The sequence below is a fragment of the Rhododendron vialii genome, chromosome 11a (genome assembly GCF_030253575.1).
Source record: "Rhododendron vialii isolate Sample 1 chromosome 11a, ASM3025357v1".
Taxonomy (NCBI): domain Eukaryota; kingdom Viridiplantae; phylum Streptophyta; class Magnoliopsida; order Ericales; family Ericaceae; genus Rhododendron; species Rhododendron vialii.
In genome coordinates this window covers 37,359,539-37,386,385 of record NC_080567.1, presented here as the reverse complement: position 1 = coordinate 37,386,385, position 26,847 = coordinate 37,359,539, and the positions used below count along the sequence as shown (strand labels likewise).

Below are 26,847 nucleotides of genomic sequence, written 5' to 3'. Positions count from 1 at the left end.
TTCTGATAAAACTCATAGACACCATAAGATCCACTTCAGCTGTGTTGTGCAAAGTAGAGAGGGGATAGTATCAAAGAACAATAGTCCCAATCTTCTACTATCAACCTCAGACTTGAGTTTCCGCATAGATACCAAAATAAAACGCAGAACTTGTGCTAATTAGAGAGGGGATAGTATCAAAGAACAGAAGTCCCAATCTTCTACTATCAGCCTCCAACATGATTTTCCTTCTTGATAGCTTTCTACATGTTTCTCAGAACCAGACTTGATAAAATATGGAGGGTAGGGGATAGTATCATAGAACAAATGTCCAATCCACCTCGGACTTGAGAATCCAAACATTCTGAAATTTGAGAGGTACAAGGGGGGAATAGTATCATAGAACAAAAGTCTCAATCATCTACCATCACCCACAGATAAGAGCAAGTACAAAAATAATCTTTACTCAGTATCACAGGACAAAAGCCCCATCATCTACTGAGAAAAGGCCAATTGAAATTCTAAAAAAACTGAAAACAGAGTTAATATCAACTGAAGGTCTGACTCACCCAACACCCCAATCATTGTAATGACCCAAATCAAAGCACCAAAGCAGAGAACAACCAGAGACCACCACTCCCCTTGTAGCATCAAAAAACCCAACTACCATTCATCCCAACATTAACTCACACTACACATCACCCATAATACCAAAATCTGACCACAGCCAGTCCCTATCCACATGTCAAACCAACCCCAAGTCCCTATAACAGCCTCATCACTTAAACACCCTGAATCTTATCCACCTTCAATTTCCTGACCCCTTGAATGCATCTTATAATGTCTTCCATTGAATACTCTTTGAGATTATAGCAAGCTTTCAGCCAAATAGCCATCTTTGTCTTAATAGTTTCCACCAATGCCCTTTCATCAAAAGCTTTGTTTCTGAACAAAATATGGTTTCTTTCGATCCATATGGACCAGATGATAGCATAGAAACAGATTTCCCAACTCCTTTTTTCCACCAATTTGAATTTATTGGTGAACCACCAACACAAAAGCTCATATAGACTGGATGGGCACATCCACATATTACCCCCACCAATCCAGGATTGTAGACCATATCCTCCATGATATTGTACGGTGCAAAAAAAAAAATAGGCACAGTTTCTACTTCCAAAGAGCAAAAAGGACAAAGTCCCACAGAAGTATCCTCTAAGTTTAAAACATTCCTTTTTTTCAATTCTGAACCAGTTGCAACCTTTTCTTGTAAAGCCTGCCAAACAAATACCTCCACTTTAAAAGGGCATAAGTTTTTCCAAATCCTTTTGCGTAATGGGCCAATATGATTCTGTGAGTTGAAATCATCTTCCCACTTCACGCAGCAAGATTTAACAGAAAAGGAATTAGTTTGGTTGTCCCATCTCCAGCAAAGTGAGTCACTGACATTAGGCTGCAATGTTATAGTATTCAAGTTCAGCTTCAGTTCATTCACCTCTTCATTTTCCCAAGGAAATATTCTTCTACTGAAAGTAAGGTCCCATACCAGATTAGAAGAGTCATACATTTCCTCAACAGTGGAATTCTTTTGATTGGATTTTCTAAACAGTCTAGGGTATGCATCTCTCAAGGCCTGATTGCCACACCATACATCTTTCCAAAAAGAGGTTTGTTGCCCTGACCCAACTTTAATCCAAAAACCTTCAGCAATAATCATTTCCAGATTTGCACCTTCTTTACCAACTTGACATATATCCCCCTAGATTTTAGAAAAGCTGTTTTGGTTGTTTAATTGGGATGGTAACCACTTGGAGCTTGTCATCCCGTATTTACTATTGATAGCTTTCACCCAAAGTGCATCTTTTTCTACACCATATCTCCACCACCGTTTGCATAAAAAAGCTTCATTCTGAATAAGAAGTCTTCTAACACCCAAACCCCCTCTTTTCTTACTTTTAGTCACCCTATCCCAACCAACCATGTGCAATCTTCTTTTTCATTTGAATCCCCCCAAAGAAACTGTCTTTGAATCCTTTCTATCTTCCTTGCGACTGTGAAGGGCATTTTGAATAAGGACATGTAGTATAGTGGTAGGTTTCCCAAGTTGGAATTGATCAAAGCTAACCTACCACCGAGAGTAATGTATTTCCTGCTGTAAAAGGCAAGTTTTTTCTCAAGCTTCTCGATAACTGGTTTCCAAGTATCAATCCTTCTAGGATTAGCCCCCAAAGGCAACCCCAGATATTTGAAGGGGAGACTAACCACTCTACAGCCCAGAATCTCCGCATAGGATTGTACTATATCCTCGGGAATGCCAATGCCACACAATTGACTCTTTGAAAAATTGATTTTCAAACCAGAAATTAACTGGAATGTACAAAGAATTTCCATGATAGGTTGCACCTCCTCTGTCATTTTTGCAGCAAATTGTAAATGGGAAATGACTGGACCATTTTCACCCATTCTAACCCGTGAAATCACCCTTTCCATCTTTGCTCTTTCAAAGAGAATATCTAACCCTTCGGCCACAATATTGAACAGCAAGGGAGACAAAGGATCTCCTTGTCTAAGACCCCTTTCCATTGAAAATTCAGCCGTAGGAGACCCATTTATCAAGATAGATAAAGAAGCAGTATCAAGATAGATAAAGAAGCAGTTGAAGTACAAGCCTTTTATCCAAGAAATCCATTTTCTGCCATACCCAAACTTCTTAAGCATAGAGAACAAGTAACTCCAATTAACACTGTCATATGCTTTCTCAAAATCCAGTTTAAGCACAAGACCTTGGTTACCATTTTTCTTCTCACTATTAATTGCTCAAACAATTCTCTATCCATGAGGCTCCTATCAAGGTGAGTTAACATTGACGAACCATGGCCACAAGCCTTAGCAGTGTGCAAAATAATTTGATGGAATTGAAAAATTGACATAGCCCATCTTAAATTAGTAAATTGCCATATTGGATCGTTTTGGATGTAATCAAAGCACAATACCTCTTTTCTAAGCATAGTTTATTTTAATTTTCAATTGTGCATACCGATGCTCTGGACTATCAATGAAGGAAGCATGGTAATGTGCACATAAATTGATTTGGTCTCTAGGCCTACCCTCTCTGATGCCATTTGGCTTTGATTTGGGGGCATGGTTTTACAACAAAACGTCCTTGTAGCTCCTCAGTTCTTGGAGGTTTAGGGGGGCCACTGTTTTAGTGGTATTCTGAGAGTAACCACTTTGTGCATATATTGCCAAAGGTTAGGTTTGTCTCCAATCATCCCCCGCCCATACCCCCAATGATTGGGGACTAGATGAGTTATGTTATGTTGTTGTTGTTGTAGTTTATTTTAATTTTCGATTACAATTGCAAATAAAATTATTATACATCTATGTTTTTGATATCACTGAAACCAATCACATATGCTAGATAAGAAAAAATATCCATGCATTTGATGAATATCAAAAGCCCGAAACATCAAAAAATAGTTAAATCATTAAATAATTGTTATGGTATAAAATATGAAAACCAAAGTAAGTTGCAAGGATTTTGTCTAAACCTGAAGGAAGATTGGCCGCTCATGCTTGTAGAGAGATCCAAAGTTTTCAATGAAACCTTCATGGATGGATCTCCTTGAATCTCTTCTTCTTGCAATGGGGTGGTAGTAGTGGTGAAGTGATGGTGGTAGCTATGTAGTGATAGCGGTATTGAACCACAGAAAACTAAAAACGCAAGATTAAATATTAGTCCCTGTGGTGAGGTAGTGTTAGTGGTGGTGGTGAAGGAGGAGGAGAAGGGAGGCATGGTAAGAGGCGGCTCCACTTGGGGAGTTCCATGGTCAACTGAACACTCGGACAAATTTTTTTTGCTTAGAATACATGTGAAAATAAATTATGGGCTAGCCTTTCTTTGAACACCCAACGTAAATATCAATGAACACTCAATTCTAAAAGTCTTGAACGTCAAACCCAAAACTAATGGAACACTCCATCACAACCCAATTTACACTCCATCAATCCAGGTTATTCATAGGAGTATTTGAATACCTAACACATTATATTAAATAAAGTTCATAATCATAATAAAAAAAACTTGTAAAAACAAAGTGAAAAGAAGAATCTATTGGTGCAAGTATTATGCACTGCGTTCTCTTTCTATCTTTATTGTCGATGGTCTAAATGTGTTAATTTCGCATTCATGACAAAAAAAATTTGGTCTAATTAGTTTATAAAATTACAGACAAAGCTTTAAAAAATTTCATCTACATTGTAAATCCCATTAACTTGAATAATTTTTCTTCGAATTTAAGACTAAAATAGAAAATTCATCATGTCATCCTAAAGAACATATTTTTGAGAAGGTCAACCCCAACATACTTGCTATAATTTCTTTCACAAGGGTTTTAGTAGATTAATACGTTAGTTAAACGTTGGCACAAAATATGAAAATTCATTTACGACAACTATAAAATTTTACCCCCTCCTTTCTCGAAACACTATCTACTGCAAAATTCAACTTTCAAAAAAAATTAATTTTTTTAAAAAAAAGAGAGTATATATATACTATTTTTTTAATGTCTCATTTTGCCTCGTAATTAATTTTTTTAGAATAGAAGTTTTTTTTTTTTACCATACTATTTATACAACTATATGAGATTGTGTACACATATTATTGGTTAATATATCAGCTAGTAGAGTTAAAATAATTTATGAACATCCTATCACAAATTCCTGGAGCCGCCACTGGCATGGTTGGGGCGGAGGGAGGAAGAGATGGCAATGTCTCAAGATTTTTCGTATATTTTCCTTGCATAACACTAGAAATCTAGATAAATGGTGGAGAGCTGTAAATGATCTTAGGTGTATTTTAGGTACTATAACAATAAGGGCGATTCTTACGCATACAAGTGGTCACTGATGTACTCCTCTGAGTGTACTCCTCTCCTCTGTTCCTCCTTCACTCTTGGTTCCCTTCTATCAAGCTTCGTCCATCCTTTGTTTTGGTCACCCGCTGGTACGCGCTTATCGGATTGGGCGTTCGGCGGCTTGGGTTGGCAAGGTTCGCTCCTCTCGCCGGCTTCATCTTCTTGGGGTTGCTGGATCTGCTTAACGGCGAGCAGAGGATGCAGTTGGCGTGGGTCTCCTGCCCCAGGCAACGTTTTGGGAGATGTCCAGCGGCGGCATGGCGGGATCTGTTGTTGCTCGGGGCGATGGTGTGCTGGTGGCTTTGGTGGCGGGTGGCGTTGGTTCGCAGCGGCGCTTGGTTTGCCGGCTGTGGTGAAGGTGTGCCGTTTGTTTGGGCGGCTGCGGCGTCAGGTGACTCGGTTGCTGTGGAGGGTGTGGGAGGAGGTGGAAAGTCGTGTAGCTGTTTTTTTTTTTTTTCTAACGTTTTGTTTGCTGCAGGTTATTCCAAAATCTGATAGGCAAAAAGTTTTTGTTTTGCCGTGGTTAGCGCCAGTTTGGAGACATGGTCGTGAAGGGTATGCGACCCCAATAGTCTGCATTTTTTGGTGGGAAAATTACGTGTAGGTACAGAAAATCCTTAGTAATTTCCCCAGGCTCAGGCCCAAATCATGTACAATATATACACCCCCAGAAGTCGTGAAAACCATTGAAATACCATTCCACTGATTTGGCTAAAATGGTTTTCGCAACTTGAGTTGGCTGGTTTGAACTCGAGTTGGGTTGTATTTCGAAGAGATTGCTATTCCAGTTGCACCAAATATGCTAACAAGCAAAGAGAAAGATGAGACTCCAACGGACTCCAGGAGGATGGTATCCACAAATGTGAAGGTTTTTTTAACCCAATATGCCTAGCTTGGAAATGGGTGCAGCTCGTGGGCACTTGCGCAGAACATGGCAGGTGTCTTCCTTAGTAGGAGTAATACACTAATACGCCTAGCTTGGAAATAGATTATCACGCGTGGGGAGGCGTTTTGTGCCAAAAGCCAGAAGAAATGTTGGATGCAAGGGTCGTTACATGGCAGTTTCCAGACCCATGTCCAATTTGGATAGGGTTCAGTATGAATGGCGCATCTAAGAATGTTGTAGCCAGAACTAATAGTGAACTAATTGAGAGGCCCAGAGGTTTGGGATCAAAGAGGTCCATCTCCTACCCAATTGGTCATCCAGAAAGATGAAGAGGATCCATTTCCTATGAGTGTTTGGGATCCTTGCATGAATAGGTTGTATCCCTTCTTAACACCACGCCAAGTGGATGAGCAGGGCTAACGCCTCTGTTGCATTATGCATCCCTCTCTAGTCTCTAAGGATGTGATGTTTCTGGTTTTGATTGTACTGTTACTATAAGACATATGCAAACTCCGATTGTTTGTTGAATGTCTCAGAACAATGTCACAGCCATTAATATGACTACAAGTGGCTTCAAGTAGAAGGGTACTCCTTCACAACTCATTTAACTTATTTTTTTGTACTAAGTCAAGCTATGATGTGGGAGGAATTCAAGTTATTTTTTGTATCTCCTTCCCATAATTCAGATAGGAGCTGTTTTCATTTGGACTTCTGTATCTGGAAGCAAGAGAAATGGAGAGATCATTGGAAAAGACCCCATAAGACCAGGAGAAACGTCAGAGAGCTTGGTAGAAGCATGCACCGCTGGTTTCAAAGGATTCCCAAAGGCCCGAACACTGTGAAGCTCAAGCTGAATTACCTCCAACTGGATTCAAGGATTTAGTGTTGAGGAGAAGGGGGGGGGGGGGGGGGGGGGGGGGAAAGGGAAAGAAATGGTAGAAGGGAAAGAAATGGTAGAAAATGTTGAATGGCCTAAAAAACCTAGGTTCACAATAATTAGGACGAGTGTTAGCTATCAAGCGTACGTACAAGTATACAATCCTAGTGCCAAGTAGATATCTCCTTTAAAAGAGAAAACTTATGTCACAGTTTTATTTCAATAATAGCATCCAATCGAGCTGTCCTAAATCATTATGTGGGCTTCAATGATCCACTTTTTGATTCCGTACGTTAATTAGTCCTGTTATTCAATGATCCACTTACGTCGTCTATATGAAGAATTCTGCGGAATATTATATCAGCTTGAAGATGTAGTTAATATGCACCATCGAGTGTATGATCATGATTCATGTTGGTGTTTATTCACCGCAGTCATTTATTGTATATCAATTTGAATAGGGTGTCCATTAATCTTTTTTGGGCAAAGTCCACTTTGACCCCCCTGTGGTTATCGTCATGTGCGGATACCCCCTCATGGTTCCAAACTGACCACATAACCTACCTGTGGTTTTGAAAATGTGCAGATAGACATCCTGCCGTCATGTTTTTCATCCATATTAACGGACACAACATTAAAAGACCGATATACTCTCATCATGTCCCTTGTTTCTTCTCCTGTTTTAAATCTAACCACATTATCCCTTATGGTTCACAATTTCAAAACCACAGGTAAGTTATGTGTAGACCTGGGTAACACGTCGTGACGGGTCGTATTCGTGTCGTGTCAATCGGGTTTGTGTCACAAACCACCCAACCCGAACCCAATCCATTTAGAATTCGTGTTTCTCGAGTCGTGTCATTTTCGCGTTTCGTGCGAGAAATGCTCAACCCTAACCCATTAACTTCGTGTCCGGTTCATGTCATATTATCGTGTTCGTTGCCCAATTCTATATAGAATTACAGATATACCATATTTTATATATATATATATATATATATGTGTGTGTGTGTGTGTGTGTGTTCGTGTGAATAGGTGACACGGATTAGTAACCGTGTTGGTCGTGTCAATTTCGTGTCTTGCGTATTCAACCTGAACCCGACCCATTTAGAATTCGTGTTCTCGAGTCGTGTCATTTTCGTGTTTCGTGTCAGAAATGTTCAACCCTAACCCGCTAATTTCATGTTCGGTTCATATCGTGTTATCATGTTTCGTGTCCGTTGCCCAGCTCTAATTATGTGATCAGTTTTGAACCATCTAAAGTAAGATTGAAGTTAATTACCGGAAAACTTCTAGAACATATTTTAGAGAATGATGTTATGAATTTATACGCTGCAACATTCTCTTGCCATGAATTGATGCGCAAATGGTATGATTTTGCAACATTGTCTTGCCATGAATTGTCTTGCCATGAATTGATGCGCAAATGGTATGATTTTGCAACATTGTCTTGCCATGAATTGATGCGCAAATGGTATGATTTTTCATAGTTAGAATTTTAAAACCGATGTTGTGAATTTAAACTATTAAGAATTTTTACGAAATTCAAGGGTGGTATGCACCCACCGAAGTATGAAATCTTTGTGGATTAATTATACCTTTAATTTAATTATGTAAAGAACTTTTTATGGAAAATCGTCATTTTTCTATTTTGAGATGTAAAGAACCTTTTATAGAAAATTGATGTCCAGTTTTGAAAACAAAGGAAGACAACTGCTCTATCATTTTAATTGATTTTCTTACTCTTTCTCACAATTGCTCTATCATTTTAATTGATTTTCTTACTCTTTCTCATACACACACAAAAGACAATGAGGAATATGCGACTAAAAAAAGAGAACCAAAATTGATTTTACCCTCTCCCCTTCCTCACATTTTTATTCCTCCTATTAATTGACCAAAAAAAAAAAAGGAAGACAACAAGGAATATGCGACTAAAAAAAGAGAGCCAAAATTGCTGATAATAAATAAAAAGAACCAAAATTGATTTTACCCTCTCGCCTTCCATGATCGATAAATCTCACAATTTTAACCAGAGAAAAAAAATTCTCCTTCTTTTCCATAATTTTGGAAGGAAAGCCATTGGGAGATTTTGATATGTTTATATAAAAATTACTAAAAGGAAAACAGAAATGACGCCTAACAAAAAGATATGTTTTCCCCCAATAAAGAAAGGTAATACTCTTCCTAAAAACGAAGACAGTAATCCCCTTCTAAAACCCTTCATTTGACCCTCTCCCCTTCTAAAACCCAAGAATTCACAGCGGCCACCGTAAATCCTCGCCGGTGACCACTCTTCGACGGAATCATGAATCCTCGCTCCCGAAAAAAAGCTCGTCTTGCACCGAGCACCTCCGTTTCCTCGGCTTCCACCAGACCGCGTCGCCGGAATCCTGCCGCCCAGCCACTGCCTTCCTCCACACCTCCCACCCAACTCGACGTGCCATTGACAGATTGGGCTTCTCGCCCTTTGGTGCTCCCCACGCCATTTGAGGTCGACGAGTTCTTCCGCAAGAACGAGGACACCCGCTGGGCCGTACGGGAGTTCGAACGGCGAGACCTCGAGGGTTTGTTTGGGCCCTTCGATTCGGCGTATCCTCGTATTAGTCGCTTATTCTATCAGAATATGGTCGTGGTTGAAGCCGAGCCTGACAAGCTATCCACCGTGATCGATGGTGTAACCGTCACGGTTACACCCCGTGACATTGCCGCGGCACTTCACTGTACTAGAGCTGTTTCTGGTTATGCACCATTTCCGGATGGCGTAACGTTTGACGGGATTGTTGGTGACATGTGCGGGGGTCGCTACGGCCGCCGCCAATCACACACTCGCCGTGCATTTCTACCCGCACGAGTTTGGTTCATTGACTCGGTCTTGAAGGCAAACGTCTGTGTTTCGGGCCACCACGAGGAGCGGAACGGGACGTTCTTGGAGGCTCTGTACGCCTTCCATAAGGGATACGAGGTATCGATCCCGGATTTGATTTGGGGGGAGATGCTGAAGTTCTACGAAACATCAAAAGTCCGTCAAACCCCATCGGCCCTTGCTCGTGCTCTGCCGTTCCCCACATTGATTACTACCTTAGTTCGCCAGTACTACAACATACCTAGCGATGAGGATGAGGCATGTAATTTTAAGTATTTTGATCAATCCCGTTGGGACACGAGTTTCCGGGCTTTGCAGCCGTCGGCCGGACTTCCACCCCCACCTCCTCCCCCTGCGCCTGTCGTTGACCCGATTCCTTCTCTGGCCCCGGCTTCTATTGAATTGCGTATCGAGCTGCTCGCAGCCATCCGTAGCGAGATTGCAGCCGCTCCTCCTCCTCCAGCTTTGCTTACCGAGATTGCAGGCATCCGTAGCAAGCTTGCAGCCGCTCCTCCTCCTTCCGCTTTGCTTACCGAGATTGCAGGCATCCGTAGCGAGCTTAGAGAGCTTGCAGCCGCTCCTCCTCCTCCAGCTTTGCTTACCGAGATCACAGGCATCCGTAGCGAGCTTTCAGCCATCCGTGCTTGCCAGGAGACCATCCGTACTCAGCACGCGGCCTTGGTTGAGCTCCATGAGCGCGAGATGTCTCTGGCTCTCTCTTTGTTACGGGAGTTGTGTGATCGGCAATGACCAATACCAGAGGCTAGATTATATCTTGATATGATTAGTCTTTTTGATATACAAAGAAATAAATTGATGATTTTTATGATATGGTTTGATCTTTAGAGTGTTCATTGTCTGGCTAACTATGATGTATGTATGCATGTTTGCTCTAAGTATTGGCGGAATTCAGCCCAACTCTTTTGCTGCATTTACTGTATCTACTTTGAGTTGCTTTGTTATTTTGTGGTGTTAATTTGTTTCTTTGTCTTAATGAACCTTAATTTGGCAAAATGACATGAAATAACAAAGGATTAAGAATGTGAAAATTGAACTAATTGAAATTGAATGTGACCCAGTACGTGGATTTGCTGTAGATGATTGGTGCTAATTAAACAGGTGTTGTTTATGAAACCTACGTTTGGTTGAGATTTGGTCGTTTTGACTCAATTTACTTTCTGAAATGATCAACCACAAAGTTGCTAAATGTCTCCTAAGCTTTCCCACGGATATATTTTCGGTGAGAAAGTTTTACATTTTGGAAGGACTAAAAGCTGAATCACTCTCAATCGAGCAAAGAAAGGAGGGAACAGTGGAACACATAGGATAGCAAGGCCAGAACTTCCACTGTTTGGTCCCAGGAACATGAAATGGAAACAACATAGCAAGATTTGTTGCATCTGAACTTTTAGTATTGGCTCTTCTGTTGTGATTATATCTTTATATCTTCTTGTTCTATATTAGTTTAGATTGTCAAATCTCATCCTGAAATAACCACCATTTGAGGTGGATTCATTCTGGTTTCCTCTTTTAGTTGTGCTGCGTAATGGAATAGCATTTTGTCTACTCTTTTTAATTATTTCCTTAATTTTTATTCTTCCTTATTCTACCTGATATAACTTTGCTTTTGTAACTTCTGTTATCATAGATTGTGAGGATACTAACCATGCAAAATTGCCTCTTAAAGAACAGAATCTTCTGAGGAACGGTCCGGCTAATGGAAGCCCAGTAGGCCAACTTTAAGAATGTCAAAACACAATATTTAATAGTTTAATTTATGTCCTTGCATGTCATTTCTCTGCACTACAGTACAAAACTTTTTACTTTTTGTTCAAAAGTTAATAAACACACACTCTTTTGTTCTCTTTAGATGAAAATGACAATTTTATCCTGCACCAAATCCCACCAGAATTCTATTTTTTATTTCACTAATTATAATTCAATCCACTACAGAATAATAATTGCATTTCCGTCCTTATCTCAATTATATTACGATCTTTATGTTATTAAATACTTATAAATCTCTCTACGTTAAGATTACAGATATCCATTATTAAAATAAATAAATTACTAACACTTATTGCTTCTTGCTTTAGACCTTTTAGGATGCTTTTCATGCTGTTTTTGGACCCCTTGTTGATAGCTAAATTTTTTGTAAGGCATAGGTGTTTTTTATTTCTTGATCAAAGAGTGGCGCTCAGCATTGCTCGTGGCTCTTGCGAGCCCTTACCACTCCCTCAACACTCGTGGCTCTTGTGAGCCCTTAGCGCTCATGCAGCGCGTGTATAGGGCTTAATTGCGCTTTGCTTTGTTCCAGCTTGAAGGATCCAACTTGCAAAATCCGTTATTTCTGCCTTACACATATTTTGGATGCTTCGCAGGGAAATTTTGAGTATCATCATCATTTTTATGAGTTGGTCTGGCGATCCGGAAAAGAGTTGGTAGCTTGGGATGAAGTTTTGTTGAGCTCTAGGCCTTTGCCTTTGCCCACGAATTGCGCCTAGAACAGGGGATAAAAGAACATAATTACATTATCCCTTCGACGGCAGTAAAGCGGGAGATTAGGTTCCAGCACTCCCGCTTTGAAATGGAAACAACATAGCAAGATTTGTTGCATCTGAACTTTTAGTATTGGCTCTTCTGTTGTGATTATATCTTTATATCTTCTTGTTCTATATTAGTTTAGATTGTCAAATCTCATCCTGAAATAACCACCATTTGAGGTGGATTCATTCTGGTTTCCTCTTTTAGTTGTGCTGCGTAATGGAATAGCATTTTGTCTACTCTTTTTAATTATTTCCTTAATTTTTATTCTTCCTTATTCTACCTGATATAACTTTGCTTTTGTAACTTCTGTTATCATAGATTGTGAGGATACTAACCATGCAAAATTGCCTCTTAAAGAACAGAATCTTCTGAGGAACGGTCCGGCTAATGGAAGCCCAGTAGGCCAACTTTAAGAATGTCAAAACACAATATTTAATAGTTTAATTTATGTCCTTGCATGTCATTTCTCTGCACTACAGTACAAAACTTTTTACTTTTTGTTCAAAAGTTAATAAACACACACTCTTTTGTTCTCTTTAGATGAAAATGACAATTTTATCCTGCACCAAATCCCACCAGAATTCTATTTTTTATTTCACTAATTATAATTCAATCCACTACAGAATAATAATTGCATTTCCGTCCTTATCTCAATTATATTACGATCTTTATGTTATTAAATACTTATAAATCTCTCTACGTTAAGATTACAGATATCCATTATTAAAATAAATAAATTACTAACACTTATTGCTTCTTGCTTTAGACCTTTTAGGATGCTTTTCATGCTGTTTTTGGACCCCTTGTTGATAGCTAAATTTTTTGTAAGGCATAGGTGTTTTTTATTTCTTGATCAAAGAGTGGCGCTCAGCATTGCTCGTGGCTCTTGCGAGCCCTTACCACTCCCTCAACACTCGTGGCTCTTGTGAGCCCTTAGCGCTCATGCAGCGCGTGTATAGGGCTTAATTGCGCTTTGCTTTGTTCCAGCTTGAAGGATCCAACTTGCAAAATCCGTTATTTCTGCCTTACACATATTTTGGATGCTTCGCAGGGAAATTTTGAGTATCATCATCATTTTTATGAGTTGGTCTGGCGATCCGGAAAAGAGTTGGTAGCTTGGGATGAAGTTTTGTTGAGCTCTAGGCCTTTGCCTTTGCCCACGAATTGCGCCTAGAACAGGGGATAAAAGAACATAATTACATTATCCCTTCGACGGCAGTAAAGCGGGAGATTAGGTTCCAGCACTCCCGCTTTGCCCATTCTTTGTAGATGGAATCCTTAGTTTCGCCTTCTGGTCAGCTGTTGGTCCCTCCCTTTCTTTGGGCTTCTTTTTGAAGGGTGCTCACCCAGCGCTAATGCTAGCTCTGGGCACCGCGATAAAAGCTCCCATGACTTCATTTCTTCTTTTTGACTGGGGCATTAGCCTACTTCTAGAGAGAGAGAAACATTCCCTCATATATTCTTCTGTTTTTGATGCATTAAAATATTTAAACTTAGTGTTTAATTATTTTGTTTGTCAATCTAGTGTTATTCTCTCACGCTCCATGAATGCACTCTAGAATCTAGATTGATTTCTTTTCCCAAAAAAATCTTCATAATTATCATACATGCATCGGTGCCTTTGTTACTACATGAGATAGATGGATTCGGTGCCAGTTTAATTCAGATATCAAGTCACTCGAGCTTGTGGAGTCCATTCAATCAAAGAGGAGTGCTGGGTTACTACAACAAGAGATGGAGTTAGGTGTCTCAAGTGGTTTGTGAGTATTTCCTAACTTGGTTACCTTTTGTAAACCTTTTTGATTAATGGAAAATGGTAGGATTGTAACACAGTTTTATGCTTAGAGTGTGTTTACACCATAGTTTTTAATATCGGCCGGTACGAACCGTATCGACCGGTTCGTACCGGAATTTGAGGGTTTCAGTTCGGATATAGGCCGGTATAACGGGAAGACTAGAAATCACAGGTGAACCAGCCAATTTCCGATACGTATCGGTCTGTAATGGATTTTTGTGGACCGGTTCGGGAAAAAACGTTTCAGGAAGAAAAAAAGGAAAAAAAACGTTTCAGAATTTTAGCAAAACGTGGGCTTAATAGTAGTGCATGCGCGAGGCTCAAATCCCGGATTTGCACCCCCCCTACGCAAATAACTCATGACGCGCACAAGGTTAACTGGTTTCCGAATCAATTTTTCAAATTGCCGCCCATTTTCCTGAGTGCGCGAGACCTCTCCTTGAATCCTCATTCACAAACCCACTAAAGTGCAAATTCATTTAAAGTAGATAGAAGTTTTGTAACTTGCCAATATGGGACTAAAGAAAAACACCATGTTTTACAAATACACACTAAAGTTTCAACAGAAACTAGTTGTGGCTAGCGATTATGTAATGTAAAACCCCTATGGTGTATTATTTTAATGTCTTCACCTTACTTTTGTTGTTTATGTCAATTATATCGAAACTCATAATTTTGCATTTTTCTCATATTTGTAAAATCTTATTTACTTGCAGATGTTGATAAATTACCGGATATTTCATATGAAGAAAATGGGTTATTACATGTCTTAAATTAATTAAAATGTGATAATTTAAGCCAATGTTAGGAGCAAAAGCCGCAAAAGTATATTTTTTAAGTTTTATACATGTTGATGATTTTTAAAAATTCACGACCGCGACACCCGATTCCCGCGACGTATCACCGATACGTCCCGATACCGATATACCGCGACCGATACCACGATTTAAAACTATGGTCCATAGATAGGTTGGGTTGAGAAGAACCAACACCATTCAGGGTATCTTTGAAAGATAAGGGGGGTTGTGATGGGGTTTGGGTGGCGGGAACAGGAGGGGTGGGTGAGGAAAGTGGGGTTTGAATAGAATGCAGAGTGGAGGTGGTTGGCAAAGAAGTGAGTGGGTGAGGGGTGAGTGACGTAGGGGGTGGTGGCGGAAAAGGTTTGTTAAGGGAGACAGAATTCTCCATTGATGATGGTGGAGGAGGTGGTGAGGGTTGGTAGGTGGCTGGGGATTTCCTTTGATGTCGTTCCAGAAGGTCCTCTTCTTCAGTCGAAATACCGGATGTTTCCTCTGCTTGTGGCGCTGCTATGGAAGAAGTCGTACCTGTAGACGCCCCCGTGACACCGCTGCAGATCTCCACGCCGTGCTCCATTTCTGTCTCTCTTCTCTGTCAACTCTCTCTCTCTCTCTCTCTCTCTCTCTCTTCCAAGCCATCACCACACTTCGTGATAGCGAAAATTAGAAAAAAAAATGAGTGCGGAGCGAGAATCAAGAGCGAAGACCCGCGGAGGATCGATCCTAGGAAATATTTATGTGACTAAAAGGCAGGGCCGGCCAGGGGTAAGCCCCGCAAGCCGGCCGGCTCGGGCAACCCCCGGCAAGGGGCAACAAAAAAAAAAAATTTGTATGTATACAAAAAAAAAAAAAAAATCCAGCAAAAAATATATTTAGGGACATCATCCAAAAAAAATTGTACAAATTTTTAAAAGAAAGTAAATATGTTTAGTTTCCACCTACTTTAAAAAATTATGATACTCAAGAAAATTAGGAGAGTAAAAGAGAGGTTTTTACATACTTGGGGTAAATAACAGATAAAAAGAAATTAGGAGGTCAAATTATTAAGAGAGAAAATTAGGAGAGCTATCAGATAAGAAGAAAAAAAGAAAAGGGACGCTATAGCCAAAACGAGAAGGGACGGATGATGTAATTCAAGCTAAATGGACAATATAATCTTTTTTTTGTCCTTTTTTTTGTTGCTTATATGTCTTTTTTTTATATTTAACACTAGTGGGCAACGAGCCCTGTTATTCGCAATAAAGATTTGCAGACAATCACACAAGAAAAAATTCGTTTGGACCTATTCTAGATCCCACAAAAATCTAGAAAAATACCCATAAATTTTTTAATATTATTTTATAGGACTTTGTAAAAAATCAGCTCCAACGGACATCAGTAAGTGTTACTTTTGAATTCATATGGGCGAATTGAGCAGTTTCGCCCCAACGAATCCAAAAGTAATACTTACCGATCGATATCCCTTAGAGCCGATTTTTTACAGGGCCCCATAAAATAATATTCAAAAAAATTTAGATATTTTTCTAGATTTTTGTGAGACCCGTAATGAGCCCAAACGCATTTTTCCTTGCGTGGTTCCCTGCAAATCTTCCTTGCGATTAGAATTTTCGAGTGGGCAACCAAGCGGAATGTCGGACTTGGGCAACCCAAATGTCGAGACCGGCACTACTAAAAGGTGAGCCCTTCTGGAACAACCGCTCTGCTTTTGGTCTTTCCTCTCTCCCTTTGAAGATTACCAGGTTGACATTTGATTTTAGGGGCACATGGCACGGGGGGGAATAATAATTCGGTAGCTCAAATCTCAGCCATCAACCGTGGTGACTCCGGAGACTTTGAAAAGTGATCGCGGCGTCGAGAGAGATCGCAGAGAGAATGGTTAATATCTGATTTTTGGGGCTAGAGATAGGTTACGTAGAGAACCACCATCATTATAGTTTGAAATTAGCATTTGTGACCATTCAATGCATGAGATAAAAAAAAAATTTACATTGAGGGTTTTTGGTCCTTGTGCATCAAACAAGCACAATGCAAGTTGATAAAAAAATAATTTCATATTTTTTCCGGCCCTTATCTCATTCTATGCACAATGCAAGTTGATAATTTTAGAGTATCACGTGATGATATTCTAGGGACATAGAATAATTTTTTCTCCATATTCAACCCCCATGAGTCTCTCTCTCCCCCACTTTTCCACATCTCTCTCTTTTTTATAAAGAATAAAAAATCTAGAAAATAAGGATTTAAAATTTGGAGATTCTAGAGGCTCACACACATTTTTATCGTATATTGATAGATAGATAGATAGATATGCCAAAAAAAGCCAAACCCTGAGCCCGTGGGCTTGGTTTATTGCATGGAGAGAGCTGATTGGATTGATTCCCCGTAACTCACAAAGAAATCAACCACGATAATTGCGTGATGGTTTACATCTCTCGCTTGGGCTAACAATTGGTCTCGGATTGAAGTTAGTTTGGATAATAATTATGTTATTAGTTTGATCAAGGATCAACAAAGTAGTGCTTCACATCCTTTGCATGATCTTAGTGCCGAGTGCACGTGGTTGCTTGATCATTTTCAGGTGGTGGAACTGAGGTTTGATCCTCGTGAGGCGAACAAATGTGCCGACTTGATGACGAAAGAGGCTTTTAGTTTATCAATTGATTTAATTTCTCTATTTGTTGCTCCTGATGTAATATTACTTCAGTTACAACAAAAACTTTGTAGGGAAAATACCTTGACTTATTGCTAATAAAATTGTCATTTTCTCCAACAGCTTAAGCTTTTAGATAAATTGGTGGTTAACAATTTAATATGGTTTCAGAGTAGGCAATAAATTCTGTGTTCGAACCTCACCGCCTACCTAATATTAAAATATTTACACGTGTTTAGCCCGCTTATGGAGGAAAGCTTGGCTACATGTGAGGGAGTGTGTTGGAGGCAAGGTTCTGAATACCGTACCGGCCAGGGTACCGGTTTTTCTACTAGTACTGTATGTACCGGTACCGGTCAAATACCGGATACCATTTCAGATTTACCGCAACTACAATATATATAATTATAACAGTATTTTTTTTACTGTTGGAATAATAGGAGCCGTTGGATTGCATCTAGTTTACTGTTGGAATAAGAAAAGCACTGGGTAATTTGTTAGCCTTGATAATATCGATCTCTTTCATTGCTATCTCTTCTGAGGTCACAGCCGAGCAACAACATATATATATATATATATATATCTTCTCTAGTTCTTGCAAGATCCATTAACAACCAGATTACCGGAAGAAAAAAAAGGAAGGAGAAAAATGGACAAAGTTGATTCCGACGAGCTCTGCATGTTCTCTATCTCAAACTTCTATCACACCGATTCATTGTGCTCCGGCGACTTCGATTGTCACAAAATCCGGTGACTGAGGTTCAAATTTTTTTGATTTGGTAGGATTTCCATTTTTATGGGTTTTTTAAATTAATGGAGGAGTGAAAAATGGCAAGGTGCCATTTTTGCGTTGGAGATGAGGTCATTTTTGTCTTTCTTGTTCCAACGACAGAGTAGCCGGGGAAACGACGACAAGGTTCCCGGAGAAACGATTCCTCTCTTTTCTCTCCGATCAATCTTCTCTCTCTCGTTCTCTAAGGTTCCGATCGGCCGATGGTGGCTTAGATCATCTTCTGGGTTCTGTTTGCAAAATACGGGACGAAATCTCCGGTAAGCCCATCTTGGCCGAGATCGTCCGGATTAGCTGGTATTGACCTGTAAAGCCTGGTATTGAGAGCGGAACGGAATATGGGGTTCAAGATATCGGATTCTGTCTAAAACGGTGCGTACCGGCCGGTACGGAATGGTATTGAAAACCTTGGTTGAAGGTATAAATAATGAAGTTTTCATTATCTCTAACAGTTTAAGCTTTTAGATGAGTTACTGATAAACAATTTAACAGTTCCCTTTGCACTGCAACATGAAAAAAGAAAAAGAAAAGAAAACCTCGGCCCTCTTCGGTTAAAAGGCAAAAGATTGGGTGTGCGAACTTTCCGTACCTTAATAAGTGCCATTTTTAATTAATAGCTCTCTGAACAATATGATCACGTTATTGGGAAGAGTTACCATCTCTATTTCTCCACTTGACTTCAACTTTTTTTTTTTTTTTTGGTAAACTGGAAAGGAATTACCATTAATTAGAAATTGAATACAATAGTCTAGGGTAAAGAACCCCTTAGCCATCCGCCCTTAATTAAAAAAAAAAAAAGAAACACCAGTAGGCATAAAATCTAATAGGTGAAAACCAACATCCATTTGGAATTCCAAATTGGCCAATTTGTCCGCACATTCATTGCCTTCGCGTTAGCTATGCATCACCACCGTGACTCCTAATTTTTGCAAGAGGTACCTACAATCGTTCAATAGGGCACTAAGTTGATGTGTATCTTCACATGATTTAGCAATTAAAGTGACCATAACCATTGAATCAGTCTCGATTTTAATATTCGAAAGACGTAGTCTATCAATTGAAGGCCGTCTCTTAAGCCCCATAGCTCTGCCGCTAGACTTGTTGCAGCACCAATGTTATGGCAATAACCAACCACCCAGTTTCCATGGTGATCTCTAACAAGGCCTCCCGAGGTAGCTTTGGAAGAATTCAGTCTGAAAGCTCCATCCGAATTCAACTTAAACCCATTAACCTTGGGAGGTTTCCACCATGCGATGATCCAAGTTGGTCTTCTGCTACTAACTCGATTTCCAACCAAACATTCCCATTCTTGTACTCCCACTAAGATCAAGTTCACGATGCTATCCCGAGTGATAGTATGTTGTCCGAATGCCTTCCGGTTCCTGTTAAGCCAAATGTTCCAACAAACAATAGGAAATATGGTCGTCCAATAGTTGGTTAGAGAATGTTTAGATTGACAGTTTAATTTTACCCAAGATGATGTATTTGCAATGTAAAAGTCATGCATATTAGGTGGGACTTGGAGGGAGTCCCACACCTCCCTCGCATTCGGACAATCTCGCAACTTACTATCACATTATTGTACTCCCGCTAAGATCAACTTTTCAGCATCTTTTAATATTACATTATTGTGTTACTGTTTACACCATATTTCACCGCATATCGATGATCGACCGAAATGTGGCATTTATGGTAATGCAACCTATTTTATTATTATTATTAAGTAATCGTATTAATATTAGAACTAGTATTAGTATTTCTTTTATTATTGTTATTTGCATGTAGGACATTTGGCGTGCTCCTACACCACTTTGAAGTTGATGGAAAGTTATTTGGACACTTGGAAACAAATTAGAAGAATGAAGAGTAGTAAAAAGTTAGGAAGTTATTTCATGCATATCTTTGTTTTCCTATAAATAGCCTTTTTAGGCCTCATTGTAAATCCTCCCCAACAAATCAAAGTCTTAACTTTGTTCTAAATTTTTGGTATTTACTAACCCACTTCTGGGTTATAATTAATTAGGAGTAGAATTCATGTTCTAAGACTAACTTAATAGCATCGTTGAAACATGTCAAAAGGTATGTCTGACAATAAGCTCAAAATTACTAATTACCCATAAGTCAGGTCCGACAATAAGCTCATCATTGGTCAAGTTAATGCTTGCGGGCATGTAAAACCACTAAGAATATACTCAAAGTCACAGCAACTACACAAATACATATCCAAACACACGATGTATTTTCCTTTTTTGTTGTATCTTCCTTGTTAGCTTTATCATTGCAAGAACACTGGTGTGGGACGACTTGTTCTTTGTTGATGTCCGTGTGCTTTTCCTTTTTTGTTGTATCTTCGTGGTTAGCTTTATCTTCGCAGCAACACTAGTGTTGATGCACCTTCCTTCCGCACTCGTAGGAGAAACTCCTCCCACATCTACAATCCCCAAAGGACAAAAGGCAAGGAAGAATCAGATTAGGCTTTTCTTTCCCGGCCAACATCCTAAACCATTTTTTTTTTAATGTCCTTTTCAGGATTTCAAAAATTGGGCCACGAAGAAAGCAAACAACAAACAAACGAATAAGACAGACGAAGATGAAGAATTGGCGCCGCTACACATTTAACTTCCTTTGTAATGACTCAAATCCCAGGTTTCTCAACTTCCAATTCATGGAAGGCCGGACTTTATAAAATGTCCTCATTGTTTTCCACTGACCCACTTGGTTGAGACTTAAGACTTACGAGTTTCAAGTTAAGAATTCTAGTTTATAAATTTCGTGATATATTCTCTCCTTTTTCCTCTCCCCACTAACAAACATAAAATACATATCAAAAGCATTGGGAAAAAAAAAAAAAAACACATTATATATAAGATCATCAAAAGTTGCAAATATTTATGAAGTAAAAATAAGCAAGCAAACCCAATTGGTCTCTTTGTCCGAAAATAACTGAAGTTGTACTCATATTTGATTAGGAACTCGGCCTTTTGCTTGCTTTGCTGACTTTTCACTAACATCACTACATACAATTTTCACAAATTAACTATACCGACTGATTAGTTTGGGCATTGTTTTGCCATTGTTCTCTTCTAGTTTGAGCTGTGTGCTCTGTAAACTGACTGTTTTAGTCCCTGTTTAATTTTAACTATACCGACTGATTAAAAAAAGAAAAGAAAAGGAGCAGTGATTGATCTAGGCCACCAAAAAATCAAACCATATCATTGTACTTGAAAATTATTGGCCATATTAGGAAGCATCTAAAGCCCTCACCCTTCTTTTACCCAAACCGAAAATTTAAATAAAAACTCCTTGAAATATCCCGCACTTTCAGTTTCCCAAATCACTCCTTTTTACTACCTCAAGAAACTGCCAAAAAGGGAAAAAAAATTTCTAATTTATTTCCTACTTTCACAACCAAAATTTTATTACGTCTTTCCATCTTTTGCATAACAAGCTCTTCCAAAAAAAAATAAAAATAAAGGTTTGCATCTCACGATTTGCACATGCAACGCATTCTCAAGCGCCTGTACGTATTATGTATACATATTTTGTGTGATTATACATCTTTTGCATTAACAAGCTTTTCCAAAAAAATATAAAAATTAGTTTGCATCACACGATTTGCACATGCAACGCATTCTCAAGCATTTTTATGTATACATAAATATATATATATATATATATATATATAGAGAGAGAGAGAGAGAGAGAGAGAGAGAGAGAGAGAGAGAGAGAGAGAGAGAGAGAGAGAGAGAACCTGCACGTAAGAATGGAGCAACCATGAACGTGCTCAACACAGTGTTTACAATTGGGACACATCGACTTCTTCACGATCCCTCCACACTCCTTCACCACCATGGCCGAACAAACCCGGTTCGGGCAGTAACACCGGTCGGACACTTCAGGAGGTACTAAGGCTCGGCAGGTGAGCGGATCCAGCAACTTGTCGCAGTTTGATCCGGGGCACTTGATTCCAGCCACCCGCTCCTCCTCGTTCTTAGACTGCACGTACTTGGTTATGCATTCGTTGCAAAAAGGGTGAACGCAGAGGTTGTTGTTTCCGAACTTCTTGTTGTTTGATAACATGGGTTCGATGCATATTTCGCAGGTGATCAAGGGATCGTCGGGTTGTTCTCGCAGAGGTTGTTGTTTTGCTGAGGTTTTGGCCGGTTTTGAGTATTATTGCTGGGTTTTGGAACAAGGAGAAGCCCTTGTCTCTCGGATATATATAGAGGACTTGTTTCCCCATTGGAACTGATAGACCGTGTTTGGATTTGTCAAAGACACGACTATAAAACACAGCTGCATCTAGAGCTATTCGATTTGTATGGGCTCACGCATATCGGACGGCTCCAAACACTGTTAGACTCCATCACCGGATATTTCAAAAAGGGAAATTAACGCTATATTTGGAAGGTGAGGTAAAGAAAGTACTAGTACAAAAAAGAACGGTAAAATTATGAGGGAAATTGGAGAAAAGGTTGAACTTCTTTTGGAAAATTTCCTTTTTCTTTCTCTGGGAACCATATAACGAAAATATTACTTACCAAAAAAAAAAAGGAATGAAAATATTTTGGAAAATTTCCTGTCCCCTTCTTATTTCTTTCAACAAGCTAATCAGATCCTGATAGATGAACAATTTTTATTGAATAATAGTATTATTTTTAGCAAATAAACACACTAATGAGGAAAAGGGTGATTTTCAAAGATTTTTATTCTATTCGTCCAAAATATCCTTCCAAATTCATTCAAATATATCTTGATGAAAGGACCGGCCCAATGTATTTGGAGCTCTGGCAAAATCGTGGGGTGAGGCCTTACTTATTTTTGAAATTAAAAAGAATAATAAAAAGTCTATACATATAATCATATTAGTCAATATTGAATGTAGTAAATGCTTTGGTTCTTTTGGATTGGGTCGTGGCTTCTATTTTCTTTGACACGTGTTCAAACCATAGTTTTAATTGAATTATTTTTAGCAAATAAACACACTTCAAAAAACACAAATATCACTTGAGTGCCGAGTTTTGAACTCCAGTCTCGCCTTAGGAATAGAATCAATTACCGCTAAACTACAAAAAGTATTTATCCTATAAAAGGAACTAATAATATATATACTTACTTCAGAGGGGGTTCCTACTTTGGGCCCAAAACTTTGGGGCCCGGGCCTCTCAGACCTTGTCCTTGGGCCAAGCTTGTTGATGAAATCGTGGTTTGACGAGTTTTTCTCACGTGAAATGCTACAGCTTTCGAGAAGAAAAATCATTCCATGCCCTTGTGGTTGTGGGTCTCCTTCCACCACACATTTTGGCATGAGACCAAAATAAGTGTGGAGATCACATCCACTATGTGGTCGAAAAGGACCCTGGGGCATCACATGGCGGTGCCCTAAGGACATGGAATATTCTCTCAGAAGGAAAAATTACGAATCCAAGGTAGCAATGCCACCTGGTTTATGGGGTTATAACTTAACTTAATTAATGAAAGGGACAGGAAGACAAAAAAGAGAAAAAATGGTTAGAACAAACTAGAGATACTTATTCAGGGAGCTACGTGAATAAGTGAAAAACAGAATCAGCACAATCTCTTTCGTCCATTTCAGTAATTAATGGTTCGAATTTTAAACTCTTTCAAAGAATAATTTTTTTTAAAAATCTAAATCGTTCAAAACACTTTTGAACGCGCATAATTCAGTTCCGTTTATGGAGTTCCGTAAAAAAGTTTTTTCTTATCAAGAACAAACACATGGGAATACTTCTAAGCAACAAAGACGGAAATTACCTCTCCCGAACCTCGAAACTTTTCCAGTTCAAAAAAAACCCCTTCGGAATCAAGTCGATTGAAGATGATTTATAGGGCAAATCCACCTAGTCAAGTCTTTGCCCTTTGTTCGTCGTCGTTCGTTGCCGTTCCCGTTGCCTGCTGATTGTCAATTTTAAGTCTCAAGGGGCATTTTCGGTGAGCTTGAAATTTTGTAGTCAAGTGTTTATACTAAACTAAAAGTAATAGATAGTTTTTGTGAGAGATGTGTTGGATATTTTGGTTTAGAGGAAAAAACTTAACTTTTAATTAAAAAAATTGAATTTAGTATTAACAATTTCACAAAAGCCATTAATAATTTCTAGTGCAAAAATGTTAGTGGAAACGAAGCCTCAAATGAGGCAGATTTATACCAAACAAACCTTGTTAGGACCGGAGGGACATCACACACAATTCACACACTAATTTCAGAGGAAAAATTCCATATATTCGGGGTGGTTCCGGGAACACTCAAAAACCCCTTAAAAAAACCCTCCAAATTTTAATCTCATAGTTTCTGATCAAATTTTGATGATCCGAGCCGCTCAATGTGTTCAGAACGTGATTTTAAAGGTGCCCGCTAAAAACTGGCAAAAAAACTAACCGAGAAGGGCTTGATTTGAGCAGTTTTTTATTGAACCGTTCAATAAAGTTCAATAAAAAACTATATGAAGCCCTTCCCGGTCATTTTTTTTGCTGATTTCTCGCTAGCACCCTTAAAATCACGTTCTAATTACATTGAGCGGCTCGGATCATTAAAATTCGATCGGAAACTTGGGGGAGTTTTTTTAAGTGTTTTTTTAAGTGTCTTCGGAACCGCCCCGATATATACTTACATACATACACACACACTCACACAATATATATGAACTTGGAAAAACCTTACCGGGGAGAGCCACAACACCGACTCCCTGTAACGATCTGGATCCTCAACTTACCTTCCCTAGATATTTACATAACTTTCATATACACCCTCCACATACCCTTCTCGCTTCAACTTACCTTCCTTTCTCATATGGATCCAACTTACCTTCCCTAGATATTTACATAACTTTCCGTATACACCCTCCACATATCCTTCTCTATTCAACTTACCTTCCTTTCTTTCATATTCCTTGTTACCGTTTATGTATTTGAGCTCCTCGCCCCCTCGCTTGAAATCTAGGCTTCTCAAAACTTCTCCTCTAGCTCTCGGACAACTAAGGTGGAGAGCCTACCCACTGCCTGTTTGTTACACTAGCTAGCTAGATACCCACCGCCTTTTAACATTTTGGTGCATCTCGTAACTTTTATACTATAAAATCAAAACTTTTTAGTAATACAATTAGTAACTTTAGGATTTGTAACTTTTATACTAAAATTATAACTTTTTAGCAATACGATTCGAAATATTTTCTCTACAATTCATAATATTTTGGAAGTGCATATGATAAACACCCAAATAAAATATGTGTATTGTAGTCTTTCCCAAAGTCCATTATACTAGTCTCCTATTATTGACACAGGACACCAATATTAGTTGAAACAGGCCATCTAACTCAAACTACTATAATAGACATTTAACTCAAACTAGTATAAAAGATTTCAAATAACCACCAATAGCTTGGGGAAACATACCAAATCCCAAGTCTTTGCCATTTTAAAAATATTAAAACAAATCAATACACACTCCTGAAACTAAGAATCCCTTTGTCCCAAAATATCTATCTGGTCTACAAAACGAAAAATTAAAACTTATACAATTTTTGCAAGAAAAGTTCAAATTTTTTTCAACAATTCACTAGATATTAACGAGTTCTTTAATTTGTGAGAAAAAAGTTTGAATTTTTTTTTTTTGAAGAAAATTTATTATTTGAAAATACTCGTTTTACAAATCGGACAAATATTTTGGTGCGAATTGAAGGTAGTACATTATTAAAGCAAAAGCCACACTTAAATTATTCAACTTCAAAGTAAGCTGCAAATGAAACAACAAAATTGGGAGCATTTAGTCTCTACATCCAACATTGCTTTTGCTGCCGCAGAATCCTTCACATTCCTCAATTTATATCAACCACCCACTTATCTTCCACTGAATCCAATCTTTTTTCGGCCACGTCAACTGTATCTACAACCTTGATCGCCATTTGCGTGGTGTTCGCAACATTCTGATTTTCAGCCACAATAGCAGACATTTCAATCATATTTGCGACCTTGATCGCCATTTGCGTGCTGTTTTTTTTTTTTTTGCTCGGTAAACGAAACATTTTTATATTACTCGAAGAGGGTACATCGAGGGAAGACTCAAAACTCACAAGAGCTTTGATACACCAAAAGATACACTAATACATACACACGCATCCAACAGATAGTTGAATGGCACACCAAAAAACTACGAACCTTACAATCTCAGTTTTCGGATACCATCTAAAAAAACCTTGAACTCCTCTACGGTGTAGACCTTGATATCAAATTTTGCCTTCATCCACATCGCAACCCGAGTTGCGTGCTGTTAGCAACATTCTGATTTTGCCCACCAGTTTTTGATCTCGTTTCCTCTTCGCCCTCAAATGAAGAAACTGGTGCTAACGAATCATGCTGGAAGGAAAGAAAACAAAAAGGAGATTAAAACAAGTTTATTAGTACCAGTGTAGTGTTATGCATTTTGGACTATATGTACCAGGTGGTCATAAAGAGCATTAACATAGCCCAGTAATTGAATTAGCCAAAAGATATTGGAAACTGCATAAACTCGATTTATACAGCTTTACTTCGAGAGAGGTAAACGAATTTCAAGCACAAAAGTAATTGCAAGGGATTACAAGAAGATATATATGTTGGTTTTATGCCCTCAGAACCAATAATTGTTTATTTACATTATCAATAAGAGTTTTATTTTATTATTCTGAAATGCTTTGTTTCATACATTACCAATGTTTGTAATTTGAATTATTCACAATTGCTAATAAGAA

At 38.8% G+C, this 26,847-nt stretch overlaps 2 protein-coding genes and 1 non-coding gene across 3 annotated transcripts; 1 reads left to right on the top strand and 2 right to left on the bottom strand.

The window, feature by feature from the left end:
- The first annotated feature begins 3,032 nt into the window (after window positions 1–3,032).
- LOC131309039 (small nucleolar RNA snoR100) lies at window positions 3,033–3,139 on the top strand. The gene has a single exon (XR_009194713.1). It is a non-coding gene; the product is annotated as a small nucleolar RNA snoR100 (small nucleolar RNA).
- Window positions 3,140–13,210: 10,071 nt separating this feature from the next.
- On the bottom strand, window positions 13,211–15,240 carry LOC131307179 (formin-like protein 3). The gene is made up of 2 exons (XM_058333588.1): window positions 14,807–15,240; window positions 13,211–13,241 (listed from the first exon to the last, which is right to left on the bottom strand). Exons 1-2 carry the CDS (start codon window positions 15,238–15,240, stop codon window positions 13,211–13,213), a joined length of 465 nt encoding a protein of 154 aa, XP_058189571.1.
- Window positions 15,241–20,367: 5,127 nt separating this feature from the next.
- Window positions 20,368–22,236, bottom strand: LOC131307972 (uncharacterized). Its single transcript, XM_058334753.1, has 2 exons — window positions 21,855–22,236; window positions 20,368–20,534 (listed from the first exon to the last, which is right to left on the bottom strand). Exons 1-2 carry the CDS (start codon window positions 22,181–22,183, stop codon window positions 20,483–20,485), a joined length of 381 nt encoding a protein of 126 aa, XP_058190736.1. The 5' UTR covers window positions 22,184–22,236; the 3' UTR covers window positions 20,368–20,482.
- Between the last annotated feature and the right edge of the window lie 4,611 nt (window positions 22,237–26,847).

Bases quoted from the DNA above. Each gene is read 5' to 3' on its own strand.
- LOC131307179 (XM_058333588.1), bottom strand. From the start codon at position 15,240: ATGGAGCACGGCGTGGAGATCTGCAGCGGTGTCACGGGGGCGTCTACA. The intron at 13,242-14,806 runs GTATCGGTCGCG...CCCCTGTTCTAG, and splicing joins GACCATAGTTTTAAATCGTG to GCGCAATTCGTGGGCAAAGG.
- LOC131307972 (XM_058334753.1), bottom strand. From the start codon at position 22,183: ATGTTATCAAACAACAAGAAGTTCGGAAACAACAACCTCTGCGTTCAC. The intron at 20,535-21,854 runs GTTCTCTCTCTC...TGGGGATTGTAG, and splicing joins TGCTCCATTCTTACGTGCAG to ATGTGGGAGGAGTTTCTCCT.